At 52.4% G+C, this 21,054-nt stretch overlaps 2 protein-coding genes across 4 annotated transcripts; one reads left to right on the top strand and one right to left on the bottom strand.

Moving 5' to 3' along the window:
- The first annotated feature begins 3,012 nt into the window (after positions 1-3,012).
- Positions 3,013-6,432, top strand: ELOVL3 (ELOVL fatty acid elongase 3). The gene is made up of 4 exons (XM_032881585.1): positions 3,013-3,296; positions 4,495-4,626; positions 5,265-5,416; positions 5,675-6,432. Exons 1-4 carry the CDS (start codon positions 3,196-3,198, stop codon positions 6,100-6,102), a joined length of 813 nt encoding a protein of 270 aa, XP_032737476.1. The 5' UTR covers positions 3,013-3,195; the 3' UTR covers positions 6,103-6,432.
- Positions 6,433-6,943: 511 nt separating this feature from the next.
- PITX3 (paired like homeodomain 3) lies at positions 6,944-18,511 on the bottom strand. Of its 3 annotated transcripts, none has more exons than XM_032881572.1 (4): positions 18,469-18,511; positions 8,882-9,011; positions 8,504-8,706; positions 6,944-7,949 (listed from the first exon to the last, which is right to left on the bottom strand). In XM_032881572.1, the coding sequence occupies exons 2-4, from the start codon at positions 8,997-8,999 to the stop codon at positions 7,362-7,364; spliced, it is 909 nt and encodes a 302-aa protein (XP_032737463.1). In that variant the 5' UTR covers positions 9,000-9,011; positions 18,469-18,511; the 3' UTR covers positions 6,944-7,361. The 3 variants fall into 3 exon arrangements, with proteins under 3 accessions (XP_032737463.1, XP_032737444.1, XP_032737454.1); XM_032881553.1 differs by lacking the exon at positions 18,469-18,511 and adding an exon at positions 17,872-18,123; XM_032881563.1 differs by lacking the exon at positions 18,469-18,511 and adding an exon at positions 17,407-17,485.
- Between the last annotated feature and the right edge of the window lie 2,543 nt (positions 18,512-21,054).

Below are 21,054 nucleotides of genomic sequence, written 5' to 3'. Positions count from 1 at the left end.
TTCTCATAAACATTCTTCTGAGGTAGATATTATCCCCATTTTCCAGATGAGGAAGCTGAGGCCAAGAGCCAAAAGGCCAGACAGGCTTGGGGTGTGTGTTTATCCTGGGGAAACAAAGAGTGTCACCCAGATTTATAGGCTGAGAATTTCACCCATCCAATCAGTCATGTAGCAAATATTATCCGAGTACCTAGTATGTGCCCAGTGTTAGGGGAATGATGTTGAGCAAAATAGACATATTCCCTGCGTTTATGGAGCTCAAGGACTAGTGGGGTAAACAAGCATTCATTGAGAAATAATAAGGGACGCCTGGCTGACTCAAGTCAGTGGAGCCTATGACTCGATCTTGGGATTATGAGTTCAAGTCCCACACCAGGTGTAGAGATTACTTAAAAATAAAATCTTTAGGGATGCCTGGGTGGCTCAGTCAGTTAAGCATCAGACTCTTGATTTCAGCTCAGATCGTGATCTCAGGGTCCTGGGATTGAGCTCTCTGTCCAGCTCCGTGCTCAGAGACGAGCCTGATTGAGATTCTCTCTTTCCTTCTGCCTCTCCCCAACCCATGCCTGTGTGTGTACATGTGTGCTCTCTCTCTCTCAAATAAATAGATAAATCTTAAAAAAGGAAAAATAGGGGTGGGGCACCTGAGTGGCTCAGTTGGTTAAGTGTCTGCCTTCAGCTCAGGTCATGATCTCAGGGTTCTGGGATCAAGCTTGAGGCAGGGTCTCTGCTCAGCAGGAAGTTTACTTCTCCCTCTCCCTCTGTGCTCTCCATGCATCTCTCTCAAATAAATAAATAAATAAATAAATAAAATCTTAAAAAAAAAAAAAATAGAGGCATCTGGGTGGCTCAGTCAGTTAAGTGTCTGCCTTCAGCTCAGGTCATGATCCTGGAGTGCTGGGATCCCGTCCAGTGACAGGCTCTCTGCTCAACGGAGAATCTGCTTCTCCCTTTCCCTCTGCCACTCCTCCACCAACCCCCCCCCCCAGCCCCGTTCCTGTATGCTCTCTCTCAAATAAAAAAAAAAAAACTTAAAAAAAAAAAAAGCCACTCCTTCCCCAAAAGAACTGTAAAAAAAAAAAAAATAAAACCTTTAAACTTCACAGAGAAAGACAATGTAAAATATCTTTGTTCAAGAGAAACTCAGGACCGAGTATACTTACACTATATACATTTGTAAATTTTCCAAAATGACTCACCCTGACATTTCCATACTGTTTAATCCACAGTATCCTTTCCTTGACGTTATGTGATTTGTATATTGACCCCCAACCATGTGAGGTCAGCAGGCAAGTATGACAGTTTATATTTTACTGATGAAAAATTCGAGTCTCAAAGAGGTTAGATAACTTGCCAAAAACGACATGACTAGTTAACAGTGAAGCTGGGATTTGAATCCAGCTCTCGCAACACCTGTATTATTCTTGTAGTAGTCATCCTTCCATTTATTCATTCATCCATCAAATATGTACCCAGCACCTTCTGAGTGTCAGCCTACGCATGAAGCAGTCAAGAGCCACTGACCGGGGCATCTGCGTGGTTCAGTTGGTTGTGCCTACCTTTGGGTCTACCTTCCCCCACTTGTGTGAGCTTCGGCTTGCATGTGTGCTCTTTTTCTCTCTCCTCTCTCCCTCTCAAATAAATGAGTAAAATGTTTTGGGGGGCGGGGAGAGCCACTGAAGGGTTTGAAGCAGGAAAGCAGCATGATCCAATTTAGATTTTATTTTATTAGAGATTTTATTTATTTATTAGAGAGCATGAGGAGAGCAGGGGAAGGGGCAGAGGGAGAGAGAGAGAAGCAGGCTCCCTGCGAGCAGGGAAGCTGGACATGGGGCTCTATTCCAGGCCAGGACCCTGGGATCATGACCTGAGCCTAAGGCAGACGCTTAACCAACTGAGCCACCCGGACGCCCCTCCATTGCAGGTTTTAGATGAGAGGGCAATGATGGTTTCCAAAATACGGTCTGGGACCTCCTACTGGGTCTGAAACTCTGGGATTGGGGCTCAAGAATGTCACAATCAGCCAGGTTTGGGAGTTCCTTTCCAATTCTAATGCAGTGAAGAGAGAGAAGCACTGTATTAGAGAAGGAGGTGGTGCGACCAGTTAACGTGACTAAGATAATGGCTGTAGTGAGAGCCAACCACGTGAGAGGGGAAGTACAGGGACAAAGGGATACACTTGAAGGTCATTTAGATAGCACCCCCACCACTCATTCTCTCTCTCTCTGTCAAATAAGTAAATAAAATCTTTATTTTCTTTTAAAGATTAATTATTTATTTGGCAGAGAGAGAGAGAAAGTGCGAGAGAGGGAACACAAGCAGGGGAAATGGGAGAGGGAGAAGCAGGCTTCCCACTGAGCAGGGAGCCTGATACGGGACTTGATCCTAGGACTCCGGGATCATGACCTGAGCTGAAGGCAGACTGAGTCACCCAGGCGCCCCAATAAATAAAATCTTCAAAAAAAAAAAAAAAATTAAAAGTATCTCCTTTCCACTACAATCACAGACCTGAAGAGGGCAGATGGGACTATGGGGAGATTCATCTTGATCCGGCGTCTGGGTTCCCCAGGGACTCAGGGAGGCGGGAAACTGACACCCGAATTACTGAACTCAGGCATCAGAAGCTGAGGACATCTCCACTGTCTCCTCACTGCCAAGTAGGTCAGGATTAAAGCGAACTGAGGCAAAGGGTATGGTTGGCTGCACCAGGGGAAGACTGGTCTGTCCGGGCACCAGCAAGGCCATAGGAGCTAAGCCAAGCAGTTGGGCATGGAGGTGTGGGAGAAAAGGATGGGAAAGTGGGCATGGTGGAACCCTGTCACAGGCGTTTGGGTTAGGCTGTGAGAAACCCCTGGGGGAGGTGCCCTTGAGGATGACCAATCAGAGAGCGAGTTGCAGGACAGGGGCGTATCTTAGTCGAGATTGGATAGCTGCCTGGCCTTGGGAGGGGCCGCGGTGCCCCAACCCTCCCGCCCGGGGCCGCAGTTTTGCAATCCAGCTTCATAAACCGCAGTGGCGGCGGCGATGGAAGTTGTCTGAGTGTGGCCCACGTGCCTGAATCACGCTCCTCGCTGGCCGCGGAGTTCCTTGGGTCCCGCGTGCGTTTTGTCCTGCCCCAAAGTTCGCTCCATCCTCGGTGACCTTAACCTCTAGCCCAGCTTCTCAAGCTCCGGACCTCGGCATCTGCAGAACTAAATGGTCACAGCCATGAATGCCTCGGACGGAACAGAGCAGATGTTGGAGCCTTACAACTTCGAGCTGTTCTGGGACATGAGGCCTCTTTTGGAGGAGTACTGGTGAGACCTGGGGAAGGCGAAGGGCAGTGCCAGGGTCCTGACCTTAACAAGTGCTATTTAGGGAGGGTTGGCGTCAGGGAGGAGATACTGGGTGCCTGCGATTATTTTCTTTTCTTTTTTTTTCTCCTCTTTTCTTTTCTTTTTCTCCTCCTCCTTTTTTTTTTTTTTTTTTTTAAGATTTCATTTATTTATCTGCGAGAGAGAGAGAGACAGCATGAGCAGGGGGTGGGGCAGAGGGAGAGGGAGAAGCAGGCTCCTCGATGAAGGGAGTCCGATGTGGGACTCGATCCCAGAATTCTGGGATCATGACCCAAGCTGAAGGCAGACCCTTAAGCAACTGGGCCACCCAGGCACCCCTGTTACGGTTTTCTTAAAGAGCAAAGGTGTGGGGCTCCCCTGTACTGTCTCCATATCCCTGTTGTCCAAGGTGCAGTTAGCATGACATCTCAGAGATTAGATCTGGAAGAAAGAAAGAATGAGAGAGGAAGAGACAGGATGGAAGGGAGGGAGAAAGGAAGAAAATGGGTTGAGGAAAGTAGGAGATGGAAACTGAAGGGAAAGAGGGGAGTGAGACATGATCTCTGAGGAAGGGGTTGATCTGAACTCCTCCTCCTCTCCACCTTCTAGAACGACTCTCCTCTGTCCATTGTGGCTGTGTGTGCAGGTGTGTGGGCATAGTGCTGGTGCCCAGGGACACTCTGCCCTTCACAATTATCACATTGTTCCCCAAATGCTCCATTGTCCCCCGCTGTGGAAAAGGAGACACAGTTGGGAACCTCTTTCAGGATTTCCCCAGTCTCTTTGACTTTGCCCTAAAGCTCCTCAGAGGTGTTTGTGGACTGACTTTTGTCAGTTTGTGGACTGACAATTTGCCATGACTCAAATAGGCAGAAACTATTGCCACATTCTTCTAAACACTAGAGTCCTGGGTTGGTTCTAGACATGGACCCAGTAGTTGTCACCCACTCACAATTCCCCTGAGAGCAATAATCACAGAAACCTGTACACAGCCCCAGCCCTGTGCTAGGTACTTTATATACCTTAACACTGTCAGGGAATGTTATTTTTCCAAAGTCACGCAGCTGGTAAGTGGCAGAGTTGGGACTCCAACCCAGAGCACTGACCCTGAGAGATGAGTGGGCATTCCTCTAACCAGGACCCACCTATAAGCCCATCCCCTCTGCCTTCTGCCTGCCAGGACAACCTCATTCCTCATAGCTCTGGTCTACCTGCTGCTCATCTTTGTGGGGCAGAACTACATGAAGGCACGGAAGGGCTTCAACTTGCAGGGGCCTCTCATCCTTTGGTCCCTCGGCCTTGCAATCTTCAGGTAAGACCCCCCCCATCTCCACTCCCTGACTATCCTGTAGACCCTAGATCCTCATTCTATCCCTAAAAGCTTTCTGGAAACCCCAAGTGAGTCAATGCCCCAAGTTTTCCTCTAACTCTCTCCCTAACCCATTCCCTCAGCTCCAGTTCCTTCCCCAGCTTCCATCCTCCTCCCATATTACCCTGCTTTCCTTCTTCCCCAGGCCCCACACTGGCAACCTCTGCTCTCTCTCTCATAAATCCACTTGTGCTCATGGAGTCTGTACTTTTAACAATTTCCTCCAACCTCTAATGCTCTCAGCATCTAACACCCTCTCCCAATACCTTGCAATAACTTCTCTAGCCCCTCCTTCCCAGATTCCATCCCCCATCCCCTCCCAGGTTCCTACCCATCCCATTAACCCTAGTCCCTAACTCAACTTTCAGTCTCATCCTCCAGCATTCCCTGGTCCTTCCCCAGCCCTCATCTCCTCTAGATTACTGGTTGGATCCTGGCCCCAGGATCTCAGAAGCTGTGACCCATTCTGCCGGAAGGGGGTAAATGGTGGAGCTTGAGGCAGTGACCTGCCAGGCCAAGGGAGAAGGGTGAATTGGTGTCTGGGGATGACCCTTACACCCTTTTCCTCTGTCCCATTTCAGTATCCTGGGGGCACTGAGGACATGGGGCTATATGGCTACCCTGGTACTTAGGGGGAACCTAAAGAAAACTGTGTGCTTCTCCAACCTTGCCAACACTCCCATAATCGGATTCTGGTCCTGTCTCTTTGTTCTCAGCAAGGTTATTGAACTTGGTGAGTGGCAAGGCTTTGTCTCTCTGGTGCCCAGTCAACTGCATCCTTCCTCAGGGGCCCCCTACCTCTCCCATTACACGGAGAGTCCCTTCCCCACCCTTGGGTCCTAACAACACCTCTTACCCAAGCCCCTCTTTAAATTATTTGCCACAAAGACCCTTCTCCATGCCCTGAGAATTCCCCCTGTGTTCCTATATCCATCAGGGAGGGTGGTCCCAACACTGGGTGGTAAGCCAGCTATGACTCTCCATTTCCCAGGAGACACAGCCTTCATCATCCTGCGTAAGCGACCACTCATCTTTGTGCACTGGTACCACCACAGCTCAGTGCTAGTGTATACGAGCTTTGGATACAAGAACAAGGTGTCTGCAGGAGGCTGGTTCATGACCATGAACTACGGTGTGCATGCCATCATGTACATCTACTACACTCTGAGGGCTGCCAAAGTGAAGTCCCCCACGTGGTTACCTATGCTCATCACCAGCCTGCAGATCTTACAGATGTTTATGGGAGCAATTGTTGGCATCCTAACTTACATCTGGAGACAGGAACAGGGATGCCACACCACAATGGAACACTGCTTCTGGTCCCTTGTCTTGTATACGACCTATTTCATCCTCTTTGCCCATTTCTTCCACCAAACCTACCTAGTGCCCAAGGTCAAAGCCAAGACCAAGAGCCAGTGAAAAGCTGGAGAAAAAGGAGGCCCAGGCTCTCTCTCTGCCACGGCACCAAGGAGTTGATCTTAGGTTTGGGAGAATAATGAGGAGGCCTTCCCTGCATGGTTTTTCCCATGGGATCTGTGCTCCAAAGTGGCAGGAAGTTATAACAGGCAAGAAGTGTCAGCCGTGGGTGGGGTGTAATCTAGTGCTTTGATGTTTCCATTTTTAATGTGAAGGCCAAGCAAGCCCTGGGATGGGGGTAGAACTGAGGAGGATCCCCAGAGCTGAGTTATTTATATTTCTATCCAGAAATCTTCCTCTTGCTCCATTTTTAAATTAAAGATTTCAACAAGTCTTCTGGGGTTTTAAGATTTGGGGGAAGAGGACTGCTGTGACGGGAAAGGGCTGCTGGCAGCAGGGTGATCACTGAGAAGCCTAAGAAGGTGTGTGGAAAGATGAGAGGTACACACACGCAGACAATAAGAATTCTAGGCCTAGTAGGCACTTAATAAATGTCTGTTACAGACCAGAATTTTATTGCTATTAGAGACCCAAGCCCCTCATAGGAACAGTGAGAAACAGGTGCAGGAAGGCTGTGCTAACTTATCTAAGGTCATAAGTTTCCTAAGTTGCAGAATTGACACCCACAAGGGTTCCTGACCAGAACTTCCAGTTATCCTCCATGAGACCACGAGGTGGCGCCGCAGCACCAGCTTTGGCCAACGCCAGCCAAGTAGCTAGTCCTAAACCACACTTACGTATTCGCATGCAGGGCACGTGCCCCACTTTGCTCCAGGAATCTCCCAGCTGCCCCATCCCGGTGCTGGGAGCTGAGAGGGGATTGAAGCCCTAGAAGTCCGGGTCTCACTTCTTTTCCTGTGCACTCCTCTAGACATGGGGTAGCATGAGGGGCGGGAGCTCAACCGCAACTCTGAATCATCAGGCCTTTGGCAGTCCGCGCACGTTTATTTCGTTTATCTTTGAAAATGGGGGAGGGGAGTCTGGAGAAGGCGGGGTGGGCCAAGGGTCAGTTGGCCCCCGGGGAACTGGTCCCTGTTTCTGGCCTTAGTCCCAGGGGTGTGGACTGTGTGTAGGGCCCAGTCCACCCCTCAGGGTCGGCAGGGGGTAGTCTCTCTCCTGAGCTGGCCGCGCCCCCCTCCCCGAGCTGCCCCAGCACCCCTCTCAGACCCCGGGGTAGGGGCAAGCCAGTCAAGACGACCGCCGTCGGGGGAGGCTGTGAATTCTCGCCCCCGCCCTCGGGGTTGGTAGACGGACCGGGCCATTCATACAGGCCGTTCCACGGCGTACTGGCACGGACTGAGGTTGGCGGCCGGGGGCGGCCCGGGCACGGCGGGATAGCTGAAAGAGGCGTGCTGTTTGGCCTTGAGCCTCAGGCTGGCCAGACTCGAGTTACACGGGTCCCGATATACGTAGGGAGAGGAGGCGGCTGCAGCTGCGGCTGCAGCGGCCGAGGCGTAAGGGCAGGATACTGCCCCGGAGGACACTGCGGCGGGAGCCAGCCCGGGGGGCCCCCCGCCCAGGCCCTGCAGAGCCCCGGGCCCTGGCACGGCGCCCGGGGCGGCTGCGGCCGAGGGCACCATGGAGGCAGCGATGGAGCTGGGTGGCGAGAAGACGGGCTGCGAAGCCAGAGGCCCCACATTGACCGAGTTGAAGGCGAACGGGAAGGTCTTTGCGGCGAGCGGCGGGCCGAGCGCCTTGGGTGGCCAATTGCCGTACGAGTAGCCGGGGTACACCTCCTCATAGGGCGGCACCAGCCCTCCGAGTGGCGCGGCGAAGCCGCCCTTGCACAGCTCCGCCTGCTGGCTGCGCTCGCGCTTCCGCCACTTGGCGCGCCGGTTCTTGAACCACACCTGCGGGCGTTGGAGAAAGCTGTCGGGGCCGGAGCCGGGCGAGGGGCCGGCTCGGGTCCGCGCGGCAGCGACTGGGTCCCAGAGCCCGGAGCTCGGGCCGGGACCGTGCCGAGGAGAAACGAAACGGAAGTGGGGCAGCCAGGCTGGGGGTGGAAGGAGCGCACCGAGTCCGGGTGCTGAGAACAGGAGTGGGCGACAGGACTGAGTCAGGGCGATAGGGTCTGGGGCGGGAGCACGAAGGATGGAGTCAAAGAGGAGTGAAGAAGAGCACGGGAGACAGTGCTGGGGGAAAAGGAACGAGGGGCCTGGGACGACAGGGTGGATGGAGGTGGAGCAGAGGCCGGAGCAAAGGAGGCTGTGCGGGGCAGCCGACCGAGGCAGGGGCCGGTCGGGTGTGGGGCCGAGGGTAGGCAATCAGGGCGGGAGCTCCGGCTGGGAGCTCCAGGGCTGCTCGCTGAGCGGCGGCTGAGAAGGAGGCCGGGGCTGGAGGGGGAAGGGGGGCGGGGGGCGGGGGCGGGCATGTAGTGGAGGGCTCAGGTTTGGGAGGGCCGTACCCGCACGCGGGCCTCGGTGAGGTTGGTCCACACCGCGATCTCTTCGCGCGTGCTCATGTCGGGGTAGCGGTTCCTCTGGAAGGTCGCCTCCAGCTCCTGCAACTGCTGGCTGGTGAAGTGGGTGCGCTGCCGCCGCTGCTTCTTCTTCAGCGAGCCGTCTTCGGGGGAGCCGCCGGGCAGCGAAGCCGAGGCCTTCTCCGAGTCTGGGGGCCGAGGTGGGGGCAGGTCACAGGGCGCCCAGGCCTGCGCGGATTCTGCGGTTCCAGGACCTCCTCCACTGACCGCTCACTCCCACCCGGCCTTCCCCCACGGCCAGATGTCACCCCCAGGAGGGATTGAACTGTTATCTCCCCTACCCCCGGTAGGGGGTGCGCTCACCGCTGTGCTCTTGGCCCTTGCAGCTGTGTTCTGGGAGGGGTGGGTGGGGAGTGCCCGCATCTGACAGCGAGAGGGCCGGGCTGCGGGCCTCCGCCTCGCTGAGCAGGCCGAACTCCATGGAGGGAGGACTCTGGAAGAAGACAAGACACAGATCAGGTGGATGGGGATAAAATCTCGCAGTTAACCGGTTCCTAGTAGTGTTTCCCCTCAAGTTCACTGCCCCTTTCTCAGCTACCGACATAAAGCTACCCCTCTGCGGGGTGCCCTAGGATAGAATAGGGAAATAGCAGCCTAAGGGGAGAAGGGGGTATTCCCAGGGGCATTATGCACAGACATGCACACAGACTATTTTGTTCACTGCTGGGCACCTAGCTAGAACTCTGCCTGGTGCCCAGTTGGTGTGCAATAGACACTTTTTGAATCCGCTAAGGAAAACTATGCTATTGCATGGAAAACCATGCTATTGCACACCACATCTTCCAAAACTTCAGTTCCTTCTCACATGTATGTCCAGTATCCCCACAAACTCACACCTGCCCCTCAGCTGATCACACCTGAACACAGCCCAAACCTCTGTTACTCTCCAGTGGGACAGATTTGATTTTTGAACCAGGCCCAATATGTCTCGCATACGGATAATCACTGCTATTATTTATGAATACTTACTATGGGCTTCTGTCTCATTATTTCTCTCCTCACAAGAATGCATCTATCTTAAATATCACCCTTGTTCAGGTGAGGGAACAGACTTGAAGTTACCACTAAGCTCACAGAGCTTGTGCATGGTGAAGCTGGGATCTGAACCAGGTCTGGGAAACTTGTAAGCTACTGCTTTTTCTTCATTTGCTTTTTCAAATTGTGTTCCTGGGGGCCCTACTCAGAAATCCCCTCAGGGACTGGAACTTGGGGCCAGCCTCAGGGATAGAAGTCTAGCTTGGCCTTGCATGGGTCTGCTTCAACCAGGGCAGTCCTGCTTTGGCCTGTTTTGTTTATGCTTTCTAGGGAGATAGCATTTGAAGAAAGGGTTCCAGGATCAAAAACAAGTTTGAAAATCCCTAGGCGTCCTGGCCTCGTCTGCCTCTGTGTCTGTGCAGACACACATCACACTCCTACTAGAGCCTCCACCAGCGCTCCTACCTCCCCGATCCCACGAGCAAATGTGAGCTTCTTAAAGTCACCTTCCCGCCCTTATTCCCTATCCCAAACCTTGCTTGACATGTTCCAGGAGATGGCCCAGGTCCCTCTCCAAGTCTCCCCAGCAGGGTCCCCCTTGCTGCTGGCTCTCCCAAGCCCCCCCTGGTGGGAGGAAGAGAAAGGGGCACTAGTGAGGCTTGGGAAGTCTGGACAGACACCTCTGGGTCAGAGGAGAACCAAAGGAGGTTAGGGACAGAGGAACAGGGGTGAAGAGCTGGGTAGGAGGGGTCCATCTGCCTCTCCATTAACAGGGACTTGATCCAGGCTGTGCAGGGTGGCATTAATGTGGCGGATTAGCCTAGATTGAGATGTGTGTCACTTGGCTGTTCTGAATTTATAAGGAGCCTCTCTCTGGGAGGCACAGATGGGCAGCGGCCTGTATTTGCACATGGAAATGCACCCGTCAACCAGCTGAAGGAAGACAGCTGCCCCCCAACCTCTCAAGCGAGACTGGGGGTGCAACAGAAGTCAAGGCAGGAGGTTGAGAAGCAGTCAGTCCCTGTTCTGTTTGCAGGGAGAGGGGTGGGGTCTAGACTTGGACTTTTTCCGAGGGTTGGAGAGGGAGGACTGAAAGGAACAGGGAAGGAGAGAAGTCAGGCTAGGGGTGGGGGATACTCAGCTCCCCTCCCCTTCCAGGTCTAAGGTCAGGAGTCAGAGGCTTGGGGCTGGCCCAGGGATGCTCTGAGAGAAGGGAGATACCCTTGGGTGAAACCTGTGGCAGCCTTGACTAGTAGTTCTTCCCAAAGAGCTCAAAAGGCTTAGAACTGAGAGCTGGAAAAAGGGGGGCTCTGAAGTCTACTCTTACTTTATACCCAAGGTGCTCTCAAAATGCAAGCTATCCCCCTGGCCTCTCCAGAGGCCATGGGAACAACACCGCTGGGAAACGAGGGACGATTTGGTTCACCTGTAGGGAAAACTAAATCCCACCAGTGCCATTTGTCTTTCCAGTCTGCCTTGGCTCCAGAACTCCAGTATTCCAAACTCCCCTTCCACCAGCATTCCATACCTGTGTCTCCGTTTCACCCTCCATTGCAGCAGAAGGAGGCAGAGTGAAGAGAGATAAGGGCCAGAGCAAGAGATGAGGCCGAGAAAGCAGAGTTCAGGCTGTGTATTTCCAGAGACAGACAGACACACATGCAGACACACACGAGCCCCCACTCAGACAAAATAAGCACTTGGACTTGGAGCTAGAGGCATACAAACACATACTCTCCCACACATGCGCTCCCACATTCAGGCAGACAGACCCACACCGTCACACAGTCTCCTCTCTCTGTGACAGGGACAGCTGCCTTGGCTGTTTTGGAGCTCGCCATTACTCTCCACTCCCCCCCTCCTTCTGGCCCCTCTGAACCTCAGATCTCAGTCCCAGAACTAAGGACTCTGTGGGGGAGGAGGAAGCCTAAGGGGCCAGGGGAGCGGTCTATACTCCCCTGAGTATAGAGTCTGTTTCCCTGGGTGGGGAGAAGTCTGAGGGAAGAGGATGGCTTGGAGGTAGAGAGTGGAAACTGCCCAGGACCCTCATAGGAAAACAATCTGGAATAGCCAGAAGAAATTTGGTTTGGGGACAAAAGATCTGGGTCCATGTCCTGGCTCCCCAACTTACTAGCTCTTTGTTCTTGGCAAAGTACTTTACCTCTCTGGACATATTTCGTCATCTAAAATGGAGATCATACTCCCTTCCCTACCTACCTCTAGTACTGTTAGAAGGTTTAAAAAAAAAAAAACATAATGTAAAGATGAATGGGGACAAAACTCTATCCAAGTTGCTTCCCTGCCCCCCCACCATTCATGGAACAGATGTCTCTTTGGTGCCGTCTATGAGCTGGGCATTGAGTAAGGCACTGAGGATAGAGTGGTAAATTAGATCTCATCCTTGTCTCTGCCCTTGCTTGAGTTTACCTTCTGAGACCCTGTATTACCCAGTGAAGATTTCCTCTGGTGAAAAAAGGCAAGTATGCTGGATTTGAGAGTGGGATGCAAAGGTGTGTTGTGAATACTCTGCCCTGAACATAAAGGAGGGCCCAGCCAATAAAGTAACAGCAAAATGGGCAGAGTAACCGAAGCCAAGAGCCACTGGTAAAGGGGAGAAGGAAACCTTCAGGCTCTTGACCGGTGCGGGACTATTGGAAAGAGGGGTGGAGGCCAAGAAGAGTCCTGCCTGTGAAACTGACAAGGCAAGAACACCACAGGCAGGCAGGCAACAGAGAGCTAGATAGCGGGGCCACAGGCCTCCCACAGACTCGCGTCTGGGTGGGCTAGCCAGGCAAAGGCTGGGGGCGCCAGGCTGTTGTCTGAGCTGGAGACAGGCTGGCTGAGGATTAAGCTCCCCCAAACTGTTAGAGGTCAGGAAGCTGGGGAGTTGGGACTGAGGCCAGGGGCTTCTCCTCATTAGGTGGACAGGGACAAGCAGGAGGTCTGGAAGCTGCAGGATTGGATGCTGGTAGGAAACACCAGGCAGGACCAGAGAGAGTCAGGAGATAAGAGGGGTGCTGAGTCCAGCTCTGGGAGGGGCTGCTGGTCCCCCCTCCAGCCTCCCTGACACACCCTACTGGGGATATATGGGTGAGGCTCCACACTGTCAGGGTGACAAGTCCCACACTGTCAGGGTGACAAGTCCCACCCTGGGAAGAAGAAAGGACCTGCAGGTGTGCTCTGATTCTGAAATACAGCCTGGGATTACAGGAAGACTATCGTTGACCACAGAGAGAACAAAATATTCAAGATATATTAAAGTGGAGAGCATAGGTTATCCCAGGTTAGAGAGGTCAGAGAGAGGGGGTCATGGTTTCCAAGTGACCCAAGCTCATGGCAAGAAGACAACAGCCACGTGTACCCACTTTTGCCCTGACACCAAAGGGGCAAATCAGGGCCGCAGCCAGAGAGCCCCCAAGTAGTTGCAATGATGATGCCTGGGCAGGAGGCGTACCCCAGCACTGAGATGGGAGAAAACCCTGGAAGATGGAAGGGATAGAGTTGGCACTGTGGCTCAGTTCAGCAAGTAGCAAGTTGGTAATAGAATATAGACCAGGGTCCTTAGCTAGCGTGGAGCCCAGCTAGAAACCTGGGTCTGAAGTAAGGCCCTTCAGTTCATTAGGGATGCTGAGGACCCAACCTGTCTGGTCTGCTGAGCTGCTGTGAGCACATGCGAGCAAATCAGACAGCTGTAGACAAAGGTCACAGACCCGAGAGGAAACCCTAAGACTTGAGCGGAGGCAGCGATGATTTGATGGAGTTAATTTAGCAAGGGGTAAATTAGGGATCAGAGAAATGGGCCCCCACACCCACCATCCCCCTTCCTTCCTTCTTTCCTTCAGCAAGTGTTAGGTGCTAGGACAGATCCCTAAGGATGGTAAGGCACAGATCCTAATTTCTAGGAGCCTACAGTCTGGGGAGGCAAACAGGATAGACAATGATGGGCTAAGTAGGCCTAATTCTCACACTAGGGGGAGGTCAAAGAGACAGAAGCCCATGTAAGGTGGTATCAAGTTATGGGGCTCAGAGAATGTAGCACATGGCAGAGCTGGGAACTGGGGAGGCATAGAAGGAGCAGACGCTTCTAAATAATAAAGCACTACTGGGAATGAGCTGGCAGGTTCCGAGGGCAACAGGCAGTCTAACGTGGCCAGGGTCTCAGTGTGGGCAATGGGAGAGCATCAGAGGAAAACAAGTCAGGTAGAGGGGCCCTCCAGGGAAGGGCATGGGGTGGTGCTTCAGGTTTGATAAAGTCTAAACTAAAGCATCTCCAGCTTTTCCATCAAAACCCCCCCAAGACCAGTAAGAAAGAACATCCCTCAGGGAAACTGGGAGCATGACCTCAAGCAGCTGCCACCAGTATGAAATTTCTTTGAGATCTCCAGCCTTATGTTAAAAATTGAAGCAAGTTTTGTATTCTATTCCACGCTTAATTATAGTTATTTTGATATGAAAATAAAGTTTTCTTGGGGTGCCTGGGTGGCTCAGTGGGTTAAAGCCTCTGCCTTCGGCTCAGGTCATGGTCTCAGGTTCCTGGGATCGAGCCCCACATGGGGCTCTCTGCTCTGCAGGGAGCCTGTTGCCTCCTCTCTCTCTCTGCCTGCCTCTCTGCCTACTTGTGATCTCTGTCAAATAAATAAATTTAAAAACCTTAAAAAAATAAAGTTTTCTCTCTCCACATCTTCAAGTGACATCTTCAAGTGACATCATCCTGCCAGGAAGATGGGCCACATTTAGCCTGCAACGTCATGGCCCTTCTACTCCTGCCCCGCCTGCTCTCCTCATCCTCCTCTTTTGAGAAGCAGTATTCCAAGCAGTAGGAGTCACTGGAGGCTCGTAGGCAGGGGAGAAACATAAGAGCAGCATCTCTGGGACCTTTATTTGGCTGTGGTGAGCAGAATGGATTGGGCAGGGGAAAGGTGGGAAAGGGGAAACTTAACTGAAAAATGTAAAGAAGGCCTTGAGGAGGACAATGGAGGAGGAGAGAGAATTTTGAGAGTGGTTTTCATTCCCCTCACTGTCTATCTTTTTTCCCTTTCTGTTCCCATCATCCTCATCATGGGTCCCTGCCCATGACCATGGGCTAGACACTCCAGATAGTCCCAAAGCTCAGGACCTAATGGATCTTTCAGATTAGCTGCCTTCTTCCCCCCACACTCTAGGATACATCATTTGGAACGAATGGAGAAGAAAAGTTTTGGGTGGCTCTGTCCTTCTCTCATGCCTATCCCCAGCTCAGCTCCAGCCTGCCCACCTTTCCCCTCCTGGACTGTGTCCCGGGCCCATATTCACATCCTTGATCAGGAGGAAGGCAGAGATCAGATCAAGATATTTGGAGTTAAGCATTAGGGGAGCTCCCTAGAACTCTTCTTGGAGAGGTGCAGAGGTAATGGCTGGCATTGGAAGCTTGGTATAGGGTGTTCCATCTGTCATTGAGAATCTTCCCATGTCTGGTTCAGGGGTGCTATTGGGCTTCTCTAAGACTTGAGACCCCATCCTTCCAAGCAAAGATTCTGGGGTTACAGGGGACCTATACGGTTTGGGCATCATAATAATAGCAATAATGCTTCTTACTTCTGTGGTGCTTCTCCATTTGCAAAGGGTTTTCAAAGACATTATTTAACTCTTACAACCACCTCAGGTAGCAGGAATATCCATCCTTATTTCACCTCTAAGAAGATAAATTTGTCCAAGGTGACACAGATTGAAGAGATTCGAATCCAGTTCTCCTAAAACCAGGGTCTGAGCTCTTTCCATGCTTTGCCCCCTCTACTCCAGCAGCTGTTTGTGGTTCTGACATGCACGGATCCTCCCAAGCCCTGAAGGATTCCATTTCCACTTCCTGCCTCTACCTCCTCTCTGGAAAGGAGCTCTGAAAGTTTGCTGCCCATTGTGTGCCAAGGTACATTTTCCTATTCATCTTGAGCTTGCATCCCTCCAGTTCTACGAGGCCCCCTCATCTCCCATTTCACGATTTGAGGAGCAAACACATCTGTTTATCTAGGCCTTCCATTATTTGTGGACTTCCATCTTATTTCACCTTCCAGAGGCCTAAACTTTGAAGTTTGCTCTCTCTAGCAGCCCCTGACTCCCCATTCTGTGGATCATTCTCTGACCCTTCTCTAGGTCCATAACATTCTCCCCAAAAGCCAGTGACTCAGCATTCACTCAGCTACATGGTTTTATGCAAGGATGAGAGAAAGTTCTGTCTTTTGTTTCCACTCGTCTTCGTTATAATGCCATTGCTTTTTGGCCTTTTTGACAAATGCAGAACTTTGGGCTAAGGTCTTCAGGGAACCATCTGCAATGCCTTCCCTATTCCTTTCCTGACTCAGAGACTTTCATTTCACCCATAATTTCAGTGATTTTTCGAAGGTGATGGGAGCACAAATGCATGGAAAATGTATTAGAATATGGTGAGAGTAATTGGGGCATAACTTTATATTTATTAAAGGGGGGCAAGGACCAAAAAAAGGTTGAAAAACAATGTCCTGGGCAGTGATAAGCAAACTTTAAAACCGAGGAATGGAGGTGAGAGTGTGGGAAATACATATTACATGTCATTCATGGGTGGAGGTTGAGAGGTTGAGACCCACTTGTTTAGATTACTGATTGCTAAATGCATCAGCTTGCATTTATCTCATGAAAACTCTGTCCCCAGACCAGTTTTTTTGCTCACTTACACATACTGGGAAAGTTCTCTCTTTTCTTCTCTGTTCCCTTTAGTTTAACTGGGCTCTGGTTAAAGAGTTGGGGTCACCGTGGGTGGTCACTGTATGGGTCCAAAGGAATCAGGGCTCTTTCCCAGTTACAGAGAAAACAAAAGGGACAGTTGGGTAGGGCTGAGACATCCTTCCCAACCAGTCTTGGAGGGCCCTCTAGGCCCCATGTTGACCCCAGAGTCTGGATTCCATGTGTGTCCTTCCTCCTTCCTCTCAGCCATCAGGGTGGTGTTGGGATTGGTGGGGTTGAGAGAGCCAAGAGGGAAATAAAACCACAGGGTTTGCTTTGCTAAAGGGCTGCAGTTTTCTCTTTGGGCCTGGGCTCCTGGAAGGAGCCTATAGCCTGCTGACAACCAGGTAGGAATCCAGGGCTGTCTGATCAGCTGTATTGGAATTAGGGGCTGACTCTGAGAGTTTGTGAGGAAACTGAAGCTGTCAAGGAGGCTTGTGTTGGACTCCTCCTTACCCTCCCGTTGCCCTTGTGGTTCATTTCCTGCTTCCCTTGTCTTCTACTAGCCGTCCTGCCATTGGATTTCTCTTCTCAAATTTGGATTCTAGATGTGCAGGGTGATGCTCAGATCTAGTCTGGGTTGGAGAGGGAATGTCCTCCAGCGCCACCGCACTCCAAGGCCAGGCCTTTACTCTCACTCGGGTGCTCCCAGCACCCTCTCACCCCCATCCCGCAGCCCCTAGGAGCAGAAAGTAGTTTCCAAAGTGTGAGCCGGCATTTGAGGCGACCCACCACAGCGAACCCCACTGCACACGCAGCTGGACAAGGCGCGGCCCGGTACATAGACATGCCACTCGGCCAGGGACATTCTGTCCGCCTTTGCCGTACACAGCGCCTGCTCCGGAGAGACCCACCTAGCCTCCCCGGACATTCTGTCCGCTCTGAGCCCCGCGCGCTGCGGACATTCCGTCCAATTCCATGAGGCTCCAGGCCGAGACCCATCCGAACCCTGACACCCCAAGCCCGACATGCCAGCCCCGCCGCCTAGTCACTAGGGCTGCCCCGCTTCGGCCCTGCCGCCCGCACAGCGGCCATCTGACCCGGTCGCTGCCAGGCTTCCACAATACGGCTCCTATCCAAACTGCGAAGCGGCGGGGAAGAGAAGCGTGTGCGACCAGACTCACCCCTGCTCGCAGCCCCTAGAATCTGAGCCCTGGGCTAGGGGCGTTCGGAGCGGCCAACTGCCCTCACGCTGTGCGGCCGCCGCCAGCTCCCCCCGCTGGCCAGGGCCTCGGCAACCCCTTTCGCTCCCTGGCTGCCTGCCCCGCGCCCCCGAATTCCAGGGCGCTTTCTGGTAATGATTTCCCCACTCTATTCCTTGCTTCGCAGAGCTCCTGTCCTGGCTTCATGTCTCCGGCTTCCCTCTGGATCCCTTGAGTCTCCCTCTTGTCTGTCCCCCGAGTCCCGACGCTGAGTTTTCGTTTTCCTAAGTCCCGGCCCCGGGTCTGCAGTACGCCCTCCCAGTCTAGACCCGTTTCCCAGGCACCGTTCCCCAGTTCAGCCACCCAGGTCCTGTTTTGCGGATCCCGAAGTTCGGTCGTGGCCCCTCGGCCCCATGAGTCCCTGTCCCCGCATGGTCGAGCACTCACAGTGAGTCCTGCAACAGGCAGACTCCCGGCAGAGGCGGCGGCGGCGGCAGTCTGGAGAGCAGGCAGGGGCCAGGGGCCGGGCACCCGGCCGGGGTGGGGGCCGCCCCCCTGCGCCCGGGCCGCCGCTCTGCTCCGGCGCTCTCGGACTCGCAGAGAGAGAGAGAGTGAGCCTCGCGGCGGACTGCCACCCCCCGCCGGCGCCCATTCACTTTATGGCAGCCCAGGGCGCCCCCAGCCCGCCGCGGCAAGCCTGGAGCGTCGGGCCCCGCCCCCTTCCAGCTGCGCCGCCCGGGCTCCACCCTTTCCAGCTGTGAATTTTCAGGCCCCGCCTTCGGGGGAGGGGTCCGGCCGGCGCGCCGCCAAGAAGCCCGCCCCTTGGCCAATCGAAGGCACGCCTCAGCATCTGGGCCACGCCCCTCCCCACGTGGCTGAAACTTCGCGGAGCAAGAACATTTTGGCGGAGCAGAGCGTGTATCCAGAGGGCGAGAGTATAGTGGCCCTGGTGGCCCCGGAGAATTGGGACCAGGCCGCCACTCTGAGCGATGTGCAGTGGTGCCGGGGGATAGGGCAGCCGGGGCGCCTGGTGGGAGGACGCACCGTCCGGGAGAGGCCACCGGGTTTCAACGCTTTGTTGCCGCTCACGTTTCGCAGATTTTCTCCACTTGTCACTGTCTGTCTCTCCGCGCTTTTGTCTCTGCTCCAGTCCTCCCACATTTTGCCTTTCTTTCCTCTTCTTTCTCCTCCGCCGCTTGCTCTTGCTGTTTGTCCCTCTCCTCCCTCCTGTCACTTTGAAACACTAATGTATCTTTTTCTGTGCTCTTGTTCTTCACATCTTTCTTTCTCTTCTTGGCTGTCTCCCACCCTCTCCCCCCACCTTTCCTCTCTTCCAAGTAAGGCAGCTTCATGGACAAAGCAGGGTTTCCAATGAGGCAAACCAAAGAGTCATTCTAACCTGCTACCAACATTCTAACCCTGCCACCATCACCGAGTGACCTTGGACAAATAACTATCACGCCCTCTACTCCCGCCTACCCCTCAGAATTAAAGGAAACTCTCTCTGTCAGGACTTGGGCTGGGCACTCAGGTCTGGGTGGTTCACCTGTTAGTCTGCACCTTTGGCTTTGCCCCGGTTATGCTCTCCCAGCTTTAAGAGGGCTGGCATCTCCCTGGTAATACCAAGTTAAATCCTGTGGGCAAGGTATGGCCTTGGTGCTTGCTAGCTAGGGAGTTGCAAGAACAGGACAGATGTCCCAAGGACCATGTGGAGTCAGGCTGGGTAGGTTGGGTGACCCTGAGGGCCCTAGCCCTATAACATAGTATGCTCCTTAAGGAAATCGGACCAGTCATGTCTCTGCTTAAAATCCTTAAATGGGTCTTGATTTTCAGGTTAAAGGCTAAACTCCCTAGCCTGGCATACAAAACTTTCAGCACCTGGCCCTGTCTTTTTTTTTTGTTTTTCCCTTTTGTTTTTGTTAAAGCACAGGGACAGGACCCATGGGCAGGAAGAGCTGCCTGGACCTGACCCTGTCTTAATATCTAATTTCTGAGTGGTTTCCTGCACGTCTCTGGCCTTTCTTCTGACAGTAACCTATTTCAAGTCTTCATCTTGCCAACTCCTACTCATTTTTCTATGCTCTAATCAGGTTTCATTTTCTCTGAGAAACTTTTCCTAAACTTCCAAGATAGCCAGATGTCTAGCTTCTTGCTCCCACAACCCTCTTACACATACCTTCTATTATCCCATCCACCATACTGAAGAGATCAGCTAATACGATGTCTTCTATGATGCTAAAATTGAGGAGGGCAAGTACCATGTTTTCCCCATATTTCTATTCCTAGGCATAATGTAGGACTCAATACTGAAATGTAAGAGGGAGGTGTTCTGCCTGGTAAGATGATGGGCATGTTCAACTCTCTTGTCCTCATTTCTAACACAATCCCATTCATGCTTTTTAAAATTTTTTTATTTTTTACAAGATTTTATTTTTAAGTAATCTCTACATCCAATGTGGGGCTTGAACTCATAACCCCGAGATCTAGAGTTACATGCTTCATTGATAGAACCAGCCAGGCCCCCCAACCATTCATGCTTTTGGGTTGATTAATTTTTGAAGGTATATGAGAGTGGAGATGAGGAAGACAAGGAGTTTTGGTCCACTTAGGATTTTCCAGTTGGCTCAATCTGAGGCCCAGAAAACCAAATCCCAGTTTTCAAATGGAAATGGAAATGGCTCAGACATATTGTGGAAAGAGGTGCTAAGGTGGTCTTTTCTTCCTCTGACTCTCTTTGGTTGAAAGAGGCAAGATCCCCAAGCTGGACCCAGAGTTCAGGAGCCCAATGGGCAGGTACAGGGAGCTGTTGAGGAGTTCTTCGGGTCTGATGTTCAGTCTTATGGGCTCTTCAATTTAGAGGAATCTAGACCATTCCCACATTCCTATGGGGTTAGGTATGGGGTTCCTCTGGATTTGGGTCATCCATAAATGGGAAGAAATGGGGAGAAAGTTGGCATCTTTTTCCACTCCCTGAGCAGTCTCTTCAGGTCTACCCGGACACCTGGGCTTTATCCCAGCAGATGGGCTGAGAATTCCACCACTCGATCAGCAAGGAGAAAACCCACCTGTCTTCTTCCCACACACTCTGACTTCTAGGTAATTCTAACTATCCTGGCAACCTCTATCATCTCTTGCAAGGGGAGAGACAGTTGGGGGAGAAGAGTGAATATTGGGCTGGGCATCTAACCCTTAGGCCTCTTAGCATTTCCAAGGCAAACAGGAAAGTCTTAAGTTTCCTGTTACTGATGATGTTGACTAACCCCCATAGTTAGCTTTTTTCCAGGCAAGTAAGGAACGTCCAAAGCTTAGTATGAGGAGCAGAGTTGGGAGTCACAGCCTGATGGACTTAGGCATAAGAGGTAGTGAGAAGCAGTGAAAAGGAGAGCTGGACTGAGGGTGAGGACACCTGGATTTGTCTCTCTGCTCTGCTATTAACTAGCTATGTGAATGTGGGGGGCCCTCTTTGCACACGGGGACTCGGTTTCCTGCTCTGTAAATTGAGGCCTGGATTAGATATCCAAGATTCCTGTTTCCTCTCGTTTTTCTCTATTTGTGGATGATACGAATGGGTACAAGACACAGAAACCGTTGGGATGGGACAGACACATTAATGAGAAGCCAAACAGGGCA

This window comes from Lontra canadensis, unplaced genomic scaffold, assembly GCF_010015895.1.
Source record: "Lontra canadensis isolate GAN:19392208 unplaced genomic scaffold, GSC_riverotter_1.0 scaffold3, whole genome shotgun sequence".
Classification (NCBI taxonomy): domain Eukaryota; kingdom Metazoa; phylum Chordata; class Mammalia; order Carnivora; family Mustelidae; genus Lontra; species Lontra canadensis.
This window is presented reverse-complemented; position numbering and strand designations above follow the sequence as displayed.

Coding starts and splice junctions, on each gene's coding strand:
- ELOVL3 (XM_032881585.1), top strand. CDS start 3,196: ATGGTCACAGCCATGAATGCCTCGGACGGAACAGAGCAGATGTTGGAG. Junction 3,297..4,494: donor CCTCTTTTGGAGGAGTACTG/GTGAGACCTGGG, acceptor TCTGCCTGCCAG/GACAACCTCATTCCTCATAG. Junction 5,417..5,674: donor CAGCAAGGTTATTGAACTTG/GTGAGTGGCAAG, acceptor TCCATTTCCCAG/GAGACACAGCCTTCATCATC.
- PITX3 (XM_032881572.1), bottom strand. CDS start 8,999: ATGGAGTTCGGCCTGCTCAGCGAGGCGGAGGCCCGCAGCCCGGCCCTC. Junction 8,707..8,881: donor CAAGGGCCAAGAGCACAGCG/GTGAGCGCACCC, acceptor CTCGGCCCCCAG/ACTCGGAGAAGGCCTCGGCT. Junction 7,950..8,503: donor TCACCGAGGCCCGCGTGCGG/GTACGGCCCTCC, acceptor CAACGCCCGCAG/GTGTGGTTCAAGAACCGGCG.